This window comes from Nyctereutes procyonoides, unplaced genomic scaffold (assembly GCF_905146905.1).
Source record: "Nyctereutes procyonoides isolate TBG_1078 unplaced genomic scaffold, NYPRO_anot_genome, whole genome shotgun sequence".
NCBI classification, from domain to species: Eukaryota; Metazoa; Chordata; class Mammalia; order Carnivora; family Canidae; genus Nyctereutes; species Nyctereutes procyonoides.
Genome location: NW_026575146.1, coordinates 53,809,438 through 53,823,525, shown reverse-complemented (window position 1 = coordinate 53,823,525; position 14,088 = coordinate 53,809,438). Strand labels below are relative to the sequence as shown.

The 14,088-nt window shown below is 41.7% G+C and overlaps 1 protein-coding gene across 2 annotated transcripts in view; it reads left to right on the top strand.

Annotated features, from left to right (window-relative positions):
• MAMDC2 (MAM domain containing 2) overlaps nucleotides 1-14,088 on the top strand; it is a 149,584-nt gene that overhangs the window by 116,551 nt on the left and 18,945 nt on the right. The window contains exons 10-11 of one of the 2 annotated variants that reach the window (XM_055309421.1): nucleotides 1,322-1,415; nucleotides 3,394-3,546. In XM_055309421.1, coding sequence (XP_055165396.1) covers nucleotides 1,322-1,415; nucleotides 3,394-3,546 — 247 coding nt within the window. The remainder of the gene's footprint in view (nucleotides 1-1,321; nucleotides 1,416-3,393; nucleotides 3,547-14,088) is intronic. The other variant, XM_055309422.1, reaches the window with a different exon arrangement.

Sequence of the window (14,088 nt, the reverse complement as noted above, 5' to 3'; positions counted from 1 at the left end):
TTAAGACATTTTATACTTTAAAAAAAAAAGACATTTTATACTTTGCATAGTGGTAAACTGTCACATCATTTTTAAATTTCTTTTGAAACAAATTTTGTATGCTAGTGGTTCCCATCCTCAAAGAGCAAAGAGATCCTGCTGGTAACACAGATAAGTTGAAGACAAAACATAATATTAGAATCTAAAAAAAAAAAATCAAATATTCTCATTATTCCTAATTTGAGATTTAGTTTCTGTTATATCTCTTTGTCTTTGTTTGAATTAATATTTGTGTTTGGGGGATTGCACATGAACTGAATGACTTCGTGCTCATTATACCTTAGGTTACACATGCGAAGCAGCTTTATAAACCACAAAGTACAGTGAAAATCTAATATAAATGTTTTGAAAAGTACTCTTTGCTCATCTTGTATATGAACAGGAGACATTAAAATCAGTCTAATAGGGGGATCCCGGGGTGGCTCAGTGGTTTAGCGCCTGCCTTTGGCCCAGGGCGTGATTCTAGAGTCCTGGGATCAAGTTCTGTATCTGGCTCCCTGCATGGAGCCTGCTTCTCCTTCTGCCTATGTCTCTGTGTCTCTCATGAATAAATAAATAAAATCTTAAAAAAATAAAATAAAATTAGTCTACTGGAAAGATATGCAAAACTTCTCTTCCTCCCCACCCCCCTTTCTGTGGCACAATGAATTTAATAATTTATAGTATGGATCTGTTTTTCTTTCACATAGAAGAATAAAAATGTTTGACCTGATAAAATAACTGCATTTAGGGCTTTTATTAGTGATATTATCAAGGGACATATATCTTTTCTTCGGAAATGGAACATGAATCTCCAGATGGCAAATCACTGGGACTTTGTTCACAATATGAATGAAGCACATTGCCAGAAATTCATTTCCAAAAAATCAATGCTGTTTGTACTGGAAATGTTTTGTAAAAATGCTTGGCATTCCATCAACCCGTATGCACTTTGTGGATTATCTGGGGGAAAATATTTAAAACCTGACAGGTTTTCCCCTGCCAGGTGGTTAACCTCTTGCCTTCCTCCTTCAATTCTCTGAAGAATGTGAACTAATTCCAGCATTAATATACACAGCGTATCATTATGAGCTTAACTGTGCTTAAAAAAAAAAATAGAAGTAGTTTCAGGGTCACGTATAAATGACTTGCTGTAACTCATGCCGCTAGGACATGTTCATGTGGACAAGGAAGAGGGCTCCGTGGTTTGCTTATGCATGCTTTGGACTAATTAAATCCCAAGTTGTAAGAATTTCTAATTTGCAGCTAACGGAATTCATAGTTTTATTTCTCGGAATTGTAGGTGGTTTTCATGAGTCTATGCAAAAGTTTTTGGGACTGTGGACTGGTAGCCCTGGACGACATTACAATAGAATTGGGAAGCTGCTCATCTCCAGGTAAGACAGCCAAGGTTTCAAGCGCCCTTTGTCTCCCAGGCCTGTGCCAGCACATCCTGTTTCTCTAAGAATACACCAAATACATTTAATCTGGGGCTAGCTTTTGCGGGTTTTTTTTGTTGCTGTTGTTTTCTTGCCAGAAGTGCCTCTGTCCAGATCTGTGTGGTAAGTTTTAGAATTTAGAAATGATGATTTGTATACAATGTATGACTTTGTACATGTGACTTGACTTCTATATCCTCATCTATAAGAGAAGTAGTAATAGTGATACCTACCTGAACAGTGGGAATAATACCTATACATGCCCTCGCATGCAGGACCTGGCATTTTTAATGTTGTCTTACGTGAATGTAGATTTTCAAGTGATATTGATGAAATCATTATTATACAGATACTATACTAAACATGTAATTTTTCTTTATTTTTCTTTTTCCTTTTTTTTTTAGAGAGGTAGTGCAGGGCAGAGGGAGAGAGAGAATCTTAGGCAGGCACCATACCCAGTGTGGAGCCTGTAAGCATGTAATTTTTAAATGATAATGAAATGAAATATTTTCTAAGTGAATTAAATGACTGTGGAACAGTGGACCAAGCATGGATGGCAGGGACAAAATAAAGATGGTGGCCATGGGATCCCTGGGTGGCGCAGCGGTTTGGCACCTGCCTTTGGCCCAGGGCGCGATCCTGGAGACCTGGGATCGAATCCCACATCGGGCTCCCGGTGCATGGAGCCTGCTTCTCCCTCTGCCTATGTCTCTGCCTCTCTCTCTTTCTCTCTTTGTGACTATCATAAATAAATAAAAATTTTTAAAAAAATTAAAAAAAAAAGATGGTGACCATGTGTTGGACACTTTGTCTAATGAGATAATGGTGCATACCTCAGCCTGTATCTACTGATTACCACTGCATCCTAAACCATAGGTGTATCTATTTCTCTAACAAACAGGCAGATTGTGGTATCAGTGTGGCACTGCAGGATCATCTCCTTGTTTATCTAATTAAAAGATAATTTCTTTTTAGCCTCTTGATTTGTGAGGCACTGCAAGGATAACGCAAAGAAAAGAAAGATAAAAAAAAATCTCTACACTCGAGGCATAGCTTGTACCGTATATAAAATAAAATGGAGTAAAATAATTATTATGCAAGAGATATAATAAAAACAGGTGGTAGATTAGAGAAATTTGCTAAGAATCTCAATGCAGAAAGGTACAACCATGTTCAGGCAAAGAAGTTTCCAGTAAGTGGGAGGTGGCACCATTCTAATTTTAAGAATCATCATCCAAAGACATAAATACTTGTTTTTGGAAATGGAAAATAAGGCTCCAGGTGACACAACACCAAGCCCTAATATTTATTTAGCTACTATTTATTGAGAACTTCATGTTCTAAATACTTTATGTGCATCATCTCACTGAACACAGTCCCGTGAGGTAGGTGAGAATACTGAAGCTCAGAGAAAGTCACTCACTTGCTCCACGCATGTTAAACTGTGTCTCCAGAAGTACAGTGAGCCTTTGCATGTTCTCTGCTTCCCTCCAGGCAATTATAGAGTTGTTCTAAGGATTTCCTTCACTTATCCTGGATTTCTGAAGAAACCTATTCTAGGCAATTTTATTATTTTCCATATTTCCATAAAGGCAATTTCCCTCCAATTTTCAGAGCTTTGTAAGCTCCTTCAGGCAAATAAACTCACCAATCAGAGGAGGTTTCTTTCTCGAAGTTATCCCGACACCTTGGAATCTAGATTTCTGATTTTTCTCCACTGCTATGGCAAAACCCACAGTAGAATCCAGGCTCTAGCTGGGGGCAAGAGGTTGGCATAGGTGGGTGGCCAGTTGGGGGGTAGGGAGGCTGCCTCTGCTCAAGCTCAGGCGTATGACCAGGTGACATCCATACATGCAGGGTGGGCATCTTCTAAGCCACGGGATGCATTTTCTTTGAAAAGGCCTCAACAATTACAACACCTGCTGTTTCCTTACAGAGAGGCTTCCACCTCCACCTGGAGAGTGTACTTTTGAACAAGATGAATGTGCATTTACTCAGGAGAGAAGAAACCGGAGCAGCTGGCATAGGAGGAGAGGAGAAACTCCCACCTCCTACACGGGACCAAAGGGAGATCACACTACTGGGGTAGGTGAGTTATGCCACATGGTACTGTTTGCTAAGGAAACCTGACCGAGCTTTCTAGGGGTTCATTTACTGCATTTTGGAAGGCGCAAATTTATGTCCTGGGTCTAGAATGAGCTACACATGCGATTTGACAACCCTGGGATAGATCATCAAATTTGTGCATTCAAGATTGTTCTTTCTGTTTATACATTGTTTATGTATCTTGCGCAAAGGGGATTTAAATGGGCTTACAAAGATATGCACACAAAAATAATTTAATTAGAAGTGGGTTTAAAAATAAAAGAGAGAGGGACAGCATGAAGGAAAAAAAAAAAGTAGTGATCTAAGCTGGAGCCAGCACTGAGGCCTCGAATGGAAAATGTGCTGGCAGACAAGGGAGGGAACATTAGCGTGTGAGCTTGACTCTACATTTTCTAGCAGCTGAAACAAAGATGAAAAACATGATTTACTGTGTCCTTAGGCTAAAGAAGTGAAGAAGCACCCCACCAAGGGGTGTAGAAAATAAGGGGGTGCATTTTCTGCAGAAAATATATGAAGGACAATGAAATGCACTAAATGTTGATTTATTATCACCATGTGCAGCAGTTGTAAACAATGTCAGTGGTAATATACTCCATACAGAATAGAGCTTTCTCACAGACACTCTTAATTTCGCTTAGTGTATCCATTGGGTGCACACTGTTCAGTCCAGAGAAGCAGGACAATGCCTGATCATAAGCTTGCAGAGATATTTTCTCAAGGGTCCTAGCAAAGAAGCCATTATAATAGGAAATACAAAGGGAGGGGCGCTTGGGAGACTTAGTCAGTTGGGCTTTGGATGTTGATTTCAGCTCAGGTCGTGATGTCGGGTCCTGGGATCGAGCCCCAGATTGGGCTCCACACTCAGCAAGGAGTCTGCTTTTCTCTCTCTCTCTCTCTATCTCCCTCCCTCCCTCCCTCCTTCTCTCTCTCTCTCTATCCCTCTCCCTCTAGCCCTCCCCCTGCTCACACACTGTCTTTCTCAAATAAATGCATAAATCTTTCTAGATAAATAAATAATGCAAAGGTGAGTTAGCTACTGCTATTTCTTATGGCCTACCTCAAGATAAGCCTATGGAATAACACCAGAGAGCACCCTGCAGTGTAACCTGTTTGTGACTTGGCTAAACTTGATGGGGTGCCATCAGGAACAGCTTTATTCTTTCTTTGGACACTCTCTTGAAACGTACCCTAAAATATTCTCCTTTCTCCATCCCCCGATCCCTTAGTTTCCCAGTCCTGTTGAGGTATTAGAACAGTTACCTACTTCTTTGTGTTACACAATCCAGTCCAAATCAAATCTTCAGTTTCTCGTTCAATTGAGTCACCTCTTTTTCCCTTGACTGAGGTCTAACTCGTAGTTTGGGAATTATAAAAGGGAAGAAAGTTCCTTTGTTTTCTTTGTTGGACTTCCTCTTCCACCCCTCATTTCATGATCTTTATTCAGGATAAGTGGAAGAGAGATGGAAAGAAAAGAACTTTTAAAATAGTGGGTGCTAGGGACACCTTTGGCTCAGGGCGTGATCCTGGGATGGAGTCCCACATCAGGCTCCCCTCCAGGAACCTGCTTCTCTCTCTGCCTATGTCTCTACCTCTCTCTCTGTGTGTGTGTGTCTCTCATGAATAAATAAACAAAATCTTTTTTTTTAAAGTAAAATAATAAAATAAAATAGTGGGTGCTATTTCAGATTCTCTCTTGACTGTTGAATATCCTCTGTTATAGCAGATACCTAAATATTGGCTCTTTGGGGCACTGCATCTTACAATATCTGGCAGTGTACTTTCTGGCTAATGTCCCGTGACCACCTTCTCTTCCCTTAGTGCTTGCTCTGCAAGCTACAACTCACACAGACTTTCTCCTTGGGTTCTACCTGGCAGTTTTGGATTGGGGTCCCTTCAAGAGCTCTTGATTCCATCCACCTTCCATGAGTGTCCATTTGACCTCAGGCACTAATGCACTCTCGCCTGATTAAGGAGATGTGCAGGTTGGTCCTACCACTGACCTTTCTTTCTTTCCTTCTGCGTTCGGGAGCTTATTCTGGAACACTGTTGCTTCAATAGACATGATGTTAAAGACATTCAGCATTGGTCCAGTAGAATAGATACCCACTTCCAGCACTGAGTAGAAGATTCTAAGGGGTCTCTAAGAGTATGTGAGGCTGTATCTGGAAGACCAGGGGGTTAAAAAGATAATTGAAAGACTTGTATGTTAATACTGTTTTGGTTGGGAATAGTTTGTTGCCCTTTGTAACAGACAAAATCCAATAGGGCTAGCTTTAGGAACAATTTGATGCAGAGGATAAAACTGTGTGATCAGGAGCCAGTTTCCCTCCTGTCTGCCTCTCTGCTCTGGTTTTTTGGGGTTGACTCTAATCTTAGATAGGCTCTCATCTCATGATAGCAAGACGGCTGTAGCAACTATAGGTCTTTCAATATTAAATCGAGTGGAAAGGGCGGCCTTGGTGGCTCAGCAGTTTAGTGCCGCCTTCAGCCCAGGGTGTGATCCTGGAGACCTGGGATCAAGTTCCACATCAGGTTCCATGCTTGGAGCCTGCTTCTCCCTCTGCCTGTGTCTCTGCCCTTCTCTCTCTCTCTCTCTCTCTCTCTCTCTCTCTCTGTCTCTCATGAATAAATAAATAAAATATTAAAAATAAATAAATCGAGGGGATCCCTGGGTGGTGCAGCGGTTTAGCGCCTGCCTTTGGCCCAGGGCGCGATCCTGGAGACCCGGGATCGAATCCCACGTCGGGCTCCCGGTGCATGGAGCCTGCTTCTCCCTCTGCCTGTGTCTCTGCCTCTCTCTCTCTCTCTCTCTGTGACTATCATAAATAAATAAAAATTAAAAATAAATAAATAAATAAATAAATAAATAAAATAAATAAATAAATCGAGTGGAAAGAGGTAACTCAAACAAAAATTTTAAAAAGTGAGTTTCATTGGCTCTGATTGATAATGTCTTCAGGGCACGGTACTGCCAACCTTGGTTTTGAATCCCCATAGGGCTTAATCTTGTACCTTGTATACTACAGATGCTCAGAAATGTCTTTGGAATGAATAAATGAAGCTATATGCCCTCCTTGACACATATAAATAACTAGCCATTTCTTTAGCAAAACCCTCAGAAGTAGGGAGGTATCTTTTTATTATAAGAGGAGTAGAGAAAGGTCAGGAACAAATCACTTTGAGTTAGAGTCCATTGTAATCACGATGTTGTATTTATGTGCATTTTTCTTGGATGGAGGAGAGTTGATAGTTTTTCTTCCATTTCTCAAAGACACCAAGAAGGCTAGTTGTAGCAGATCTGAGAAGATATACTCTCAAAGAGAGCTAAGCTGTGGTAGATTGCCACAGGGGAATTTTCAGGGTAACATGCTGTGGAATGTCTTGGACATAGAAGAGAGCACAAAGCAAAAATAATAAGCAGTGGAGGAAAGGGGTCTTTGAAAAGGGCAAGGAGGGTCACCAGACTTCCACGAGGTACAGACCAATGAACTTTGGAATTATACCCCACTCACTATGTATGAAGCCATGAGATAGTTACATAAAATCTCATTTCATTTGTGTCATCTCAAAGATTATATAAGAATAATTATAACCCCTTGCCTATCTACCTCTTTATAGGCTGGTTAAGTTTAAAAATTGAGAGATTTGGGACTCAACTGCTGCTACGGTCCAAATCTCACTTCCACCTTGAACATCTCTAAATGTCATTTCCTTATCTGTATGTGGCATAATTAGTACCTACATCATAGATTGTGGTGACATGTATGTTTGTATCATTTATATGTGAGACAATATCTAAAAAATAAGGGGCAGCCTGGGTGGCTCAGTGGTTTAGCGCCACCTTCGGCCCAGAGCCTGATTCTGGAGGCCCCGGGGTTGAGTCCCCCGTCTGGCTCCCTGCATAGAGCCTGCTCCTCCCTCTGCCTGTGTCTCTGCCTCTCTCCCTCCCTCCCTCCCTCCCTCCCTCCCTCCCTCTCTCTCTCTCTCTCATGAATAAATAAATAAAATCTTTTTTAAAAAAATCTAAAACATAGTTAGGATATGACCTGGTATATAATAAATGCTCTAATGCTCTATTATTCATTTGTTCTTTCACTCAACAAATATTCATTGAGCATCTACTATGTGCCAAGTCCGGTTTAGATACTTAGGAAACACAGATGAACAAAACAAAACAATCATTTGCCCTCTTGGGCCTTCTAATCTAGCAGGTGGAGAACAGACAATGAAGACTACACTGAAGTATAAATTATATAGGTTAGAAGGTAATAAATTGCTACAGAAAAAAATAGAGTAGGGCAGGGGAGCTTGGAAATTGGGAGGAGGATGTGAATGGAGTTGGCTTATCTAAATAGTAGAGGCACAACAGAGCTCATTGAGAAGGTCACCTGGAAAGAGTTGGGGTAGCTGTCCTAGTGTGCATCTGGGAAGAAGTGTCCCAAGCAGAGGGAGCAGCCAGTGGGAAGCCCCTAAAGTGAAAGCATGCTCACTGTGTCCCACAGACAACAAGGATGGTTTTGCTAAACAGAGTGAGTTGAGGAGGGAGTACTAAGAAGTGAGATCAGAGAAATAATCATGGGCCAGGTCCTGGCCTTTTCATTTGTTAAAAAGACTTTGGGGGATCCCTGGGTGGCGCAGCAGTTTGGCGCCTGCCTTTGGCCCAGGGCGCGATCCTGGAGACCCGGGATCGAATCCCACGTCGGGCTCCTAGTGCATGGAGCCTGCTTCTCTCTCTGCCTGTGTCTCTGCCTCTCTGTCTCTCTCTCGGTGACTATCATAATTAAAAAAAAAAATTAAAATAAAACAACAACAACAACAAAAGACTTTGGATTTTAATTTACCTGAAATGGGAGGACACTGGAAAATATTGAGTTTAGTGAAGAAGTGGCCTGGCCCCATTTTGAGAGAATCACTGTGGCTGCTCTGTTGAGAAAAGACTAAAAAATGGAAATGGGACAAGAGTGAAATCAGAGAGCCCAGTTGGGATAAGGCAAGGCATCCAGGTAACTGATGATGATGGTGAATTTGCAGTGAGGGTGGATTTACCAATGACAGTCCAGGTGGTAAGAAGGAGTGAAATTCTGGATATATTTTGAAAGCAGAGGCAACAGAATCTCTTGATAGATTAAATATGAGTATAAGAGAAAGAGAGGAATCAAAAATGATTTCAACAATTTTGACCTGATTTCAACTAGAATATGAGTTGTGGACAACTAAATAGAAAAGATTGAGTGGAGCAGTTTATTGGGAAGATCAGAGGCTCAGTTTTAAATATGTCAGGTTTGAGATTATTAATAGATATTCAAGGGGGGAGGGGTGTCGAGTGGACAGGTGGGGGGGGGGGTTCAGGAGAATGGCCAAGCTGGAAGTTGTTGGCATATGAATGATATTTAAAACCATATAACTAGGTGAGATCTCCAAGGGAGGTCTTGTAGACCCAAAAGTGGACCAAGGGATAAGCCTTGGAGCACTCCAAAGTTCAGAGGTCAGAAAAGGAAGAACCAGCAAAGGAGACGGAGAAGAGTGGCCAGTATCACTGATGACATTGTATGGGAGCCGCTCCTGCAGTGCCTGTGGGAAGTAGAGACTCAACAAAGGTGTCCCCACCCCTCCCTTCCTCATCTCCATGACCTCTCCTTCCTTGGCTCTCTTTTCACTGGTGGCCATGGCTGTTGCTGCCACCTCAGTCACCCTCATGCCAGTCTAGTGGTATTTACCTAATCCTTCTATGCATATATCACTTTTATTTTCCCAAGTGGATCATAAATAACTTCAGGAGTGGGTATTTGGACTCAGTATGAGCTTGCCAGTGCTGCCTTAATAAAATACCTCAAATACTGATGGGCAGCTTAAACGACAGAAATTTATTTTCTCATGATCCAGGAGGCTAGAAGTCCAATCCAAGCTCAAGGTGTTGAGAGGATTGGTTTGTTTCTGAGGCTTCTCTTCTCAGCTTGCAGATGTCCTTCTTCCGGTGGTGGCCTCACATGGTTGGCCCTCGGGCTTTGTGGTCTGTGTCCTGAGCTTTAGTCATTGGATTAGGACCCACCCTAACATTTATTCATGAGAGACACACAGAGAGAGACAGAGACACAGGCAGAAGGAGAAGCAGGTTCCCTGTGGGGAGCCCAATGCGGGACTCAATCCCAGGACCCGAGCATCACACCCTGGGCCAAAGGCAGACGCTCAACCACTGAGCCACCCAGGTGCCCCCTAACTACCTTTTTAAAAGTGCTATCTGCAAATACAGTCACATTCTGAAGTATCAGAGTGAGGGCTTTAGTGTGTGAATTTTAGAAGGGTGCAGTACAACACATAACAGAATTCCCTGGAGTTAGTGCACGGTGTGCTGAATCCTGAGTGAGCAAGGTAAGCTCTTCTTCCAGAAAATGGTCCCTGTCCTGCCCCTCCCAACTTTCTAATAAGATAATTCAAAGTTGTTTAATTTGCATACCACATTCTACCCCGTTCCCTCCACACACAAAATCCGTGATAACTTAGCAAAAGCACATCCAGTAGATCTTCAATTACTCATAATTTTCCTCCTTTATTTACCTGTTTTGCTGATTTATGGGGGAATGCATTGGTTAACTGGGTGTGGCTTTGTGTTAAGAAATAGGATATGATAGTGTTTGCTTTGTCTCTGAAAACTTTGAAGGATGTTTCAGCTGGCTGGACGTTTCTGCAAAGATGATAATGCAAAAACATCTTTGTGTGCCCACTATTCACTCCCAGTAAATGCTTTATTCATTAAATGAAATCCTCTGATGTACAATCAAGAGAATTTTGATTTTTTTTTTTTCAGCACACTGCTTCCAGGGTCTGCCTTCTTCTTCATTCTTTATCTTACCTGTTTCAATGCAAATTTTTAGAAAGTTCTCAAGGCACCTTTCAATTTTCTAACTAAAGAAAATCTTTTACAGGTTATATCTTTTTTATTCCTATCTACAGTAATGCCGGCGAGGCAGCAAATTTTGCCATGGGTACCTACATATATGGAATTGGATTAAAGATGATTTGGTTTTGTTCTTAGAATTACTTTAGCAATTGCTTTACTAGGGAAATAATGTTAGCTAGTGATCACTTATGGAACATTTACCATGTGCAGGCACTATGCTGGGGACTTTATATCTTGTCTTAGTCAATTTGAGCTGCTATAATGAAAGTACCACAGACTGGATGGTGTAAACAACAAACATTTTTTTCTCTCAGTTCTGGAGGTTGGGAAGTCCAAGATCAAGGCACCCACAGATTGGGTGTCTTGTGAGAGCCTGCTTCCTTGTTCATAGACAGCCACCTTGTCACTGTGTCTCCTCATGGCTGAAGGGGCAAAGGAGCTCTCTGGGTTCTCTTTTAAAAGGGTACTAATCCAGGACACCTGGGTGGCTCAGTGGTTGAGTGTCTGCCTTATGGCAGACATCTTATGGGATGCAGTTGAACACCTGCTTTCAGCTCAGGGTATGATCCCAGCATCCTGGGATCGAGTCTCACATCAGGCTCTCCACAGGGAACGTGCTTCTCTCTCTGCCTATGTCTCTGCCTCTCTCTGTGTCTCTCATGAATGAATGAATGAATGAATGAATGAATGAATGAATTTTTTAAAAGGTACTAATCCCATTGAAGAGAGTTCACCTCTATGACCCAATCAGCTACCAAGGCCTCCTCTCCTAATATCATCATGTTGGGGGACAGGATTTCAACATATAAATTTGGGAGGGGGAGGCATGGGTATTCAGTTTGTAAACACATCCTTACCACAATCTGTAAAGTAAGTGGAAGTGCCTGTTTTTCACATGAGAAAACCAAAATTGGGAGAATTTAAGTGTTTTTCATGGCCACGGAGTAGTAACAGGTAGAGTAAGGACAGAATCTCAGGAATGTCAGGCTCTACTGGCCATATTCTGGCCACACTGTCTCACCAGAGTTTCCCTGCCTTCGTGATACTAGGACACTGCAAACGACCTGGAACAGCTGTGACAGCTTCTATGTGAAAGGCCCATTCTTCACATAGCAGCATGATCTCACCCCAACACCTTTCAGCCAAAGAAGGGTATCTTCTCTTGGAAAGGATATATTCAAACTGATGGTATTTTTAGACATCTATAGAAATGCATCTAGCAGAAAGTAAATTCTTTTCTGAGCTATTTATGATGGCAGCAAACCAGTGTTGTAAATTTAACTCCAGGGCTGCAGCCTGAACATCTAGTGTGTGTCCTAAGGCCTGAAAGGGTGGCTTCTTCTTTCTCTGGAGTCCAGTGGCTTGAGACATAAGTAGGTGGATATATTGGCTCTCAGATTACAATATGACAGGCACCACCTGTTCAAAAATTAAAGTAGTAGCAAATAAAGGCCCCTTTAAAACATTTGTTTATTTGTTCAAGCCACCAGTGTCACACTCTACATGTATATAAGATGAAACATCTTATGGGATGCAGTTGAACACCTGCTTTCAGCTTAGGGTGTGATCCCAGGGTCCTGGGATCGAGTCCCACATCAGGCTCCCCGGAGGGAGCCTGCTTCTTCCTCTGCATGTGTCTCTGCCTCTGTCTCTCTGTTTCTCTCATGAATAAGTAAGTAAAATCTTTAAAAAAGAAAAAGAGGGGATCCCTGGGTGGCGCAGCGGTTTGGCGCCTGCTTTTGGCCCAGGGCCCGATCCTGGAGACCCGGGATCGAATCCCACATCAGGCTCCTGGTGCGTGGAGCCTGCTTCTCCCTCTGCCTGTGTCTCTGCCTCTCTCTCTCTCTCTGTGTGACTATCATAAATAAATAAAAATTAAAAAAAATTTAAAAAAAAAAAAAAAAAAAAAGAAAAAGAAACATCTTAGAACTGGGAGCAGTCACAAATCCAGATAACCTTGATTTATTCCCCATTTTCTGAGCATCTACTATGCCTTATGCACCAAATAATTGCCCCCAAATTATAATAAGTATAGTATTAAGGGTTAAGTTCTAGAGAAGTTGGAACCGCACAGAGAGAAGCAGCTAGCTCTCCTTGGGAGCATCTTGAAGGATGAGTGAGAGTTCACCAGGAAGAATGGCAAGATGAGGTAGCATTTCAGAACCAGGGAATGGCACGTGCAAAGTATGGAACCACTTAGTTAAGGTGGCAGCTTCAGGGAACTATAAATGATTCTGCTTGGTGGGTGTATAGGAAACTGCCAGGCAGGATTCCCAAGAAAGTGACGTCCAAGATACAAGTTTGTATACAGGTAGTATTTTTGGAGGTGTGGTGCCAAGGAGCAGAAATGTGGATTGAAGGTAGCCAAAGCAAGGAAGGGGGCAGAACAGATACAAGGATGCATCATTTAACTTGGCCACTGTTGTGTCCAACTGGTTGCTGGATCCTATGGAACCTCTCAGAAGCCATGAAGATTGCCAAGAGTATTAGAGTATTTTGAGGCTTTGCAAAGCCCCGCCCCAACCTCACCCATGCACATCCCATGACCTATTTTTTTTTTCTTTAGAAATTTTTGGTCAGTCTTTTGTTAGCTTCAATTGTTAATTTCACCTCAGGCAGTTGCAATGTTAAACAATTATTTACCTGATTGCTTTTGACAAATGCCCTGGAGATAAGGCTGTTCATACAAAGTAAGGTCTACCTCAGTCAAATTAAATAAAGAGAAGCCTTAAGAACGGAAGTTGCCCATGCTTTGTCAAATAGGTCAAATAATGACAATTTTCTGGGGACAGGATTTGGGGTAGCCCCAAACCAGTTCAGCCCCTTGCATAATTGCTGTAGGCTACTGCTTTTTACAGATACTTGAGTTGTAAAGATCCTGGTTTTCAAGTTTGTCTTGGAGTAGGAGAATGAAGATGGGATTAGAGCAGGCTAAAAATGTACCTTTCTTAGCAAGATTATCATTTTTCTTGAATTAAAACTCTTAGATTGTTGTATACCTTTAGTTAATTTCCAGAGTTCTGAATAAGTTGATTTGATAGTTTTTTTTTAATGTTCCCCTTGCTTTGATAGAGAAACACTTTCAGAGGAACTTACTCTGGTATTCCCAAAGCTCCACATTCGTCCCCAACTTCTTTCTCTTTAAGAGATTCAAATTCTTTTATGAAATTTATCTTATCTTCTAGTTCTTGGCCATAATACTAAATGGTCGTATTATTAAATTATTAAGCATATTATTTTACACTCCTTAAAAGTGTGATAGCTCCATAGCTGGGTCACCTGCGCTTCTGTTCCTGTAGTCTGTTTTTCCCCCCGCTTTGGCCCAGTTTCTTGAAATATCTGGTGTTTTAATTGATTACTGAACATTGAGAATGAAACATTATAGAATCCTTGGTGATGATGTGTTTTTCCCCAGAGAGGATTTAATCTCTTCTCAAATAGCCAGCTTGAGTAGAACAGGTCGCCTCAGCCCAATCAGAACTAGGCCAACTTGAGCAAGTGTTGCTTTGCTGGATCAACATCTTGTTCTCTCCTACACCTAGGGGATATTCTCTGAGAGCAAACCCTGGCGTTTAATGAGGGCCCTCCTCTTTAGTATCTCCTAGACTAATTTTTATCTCTTCAGCT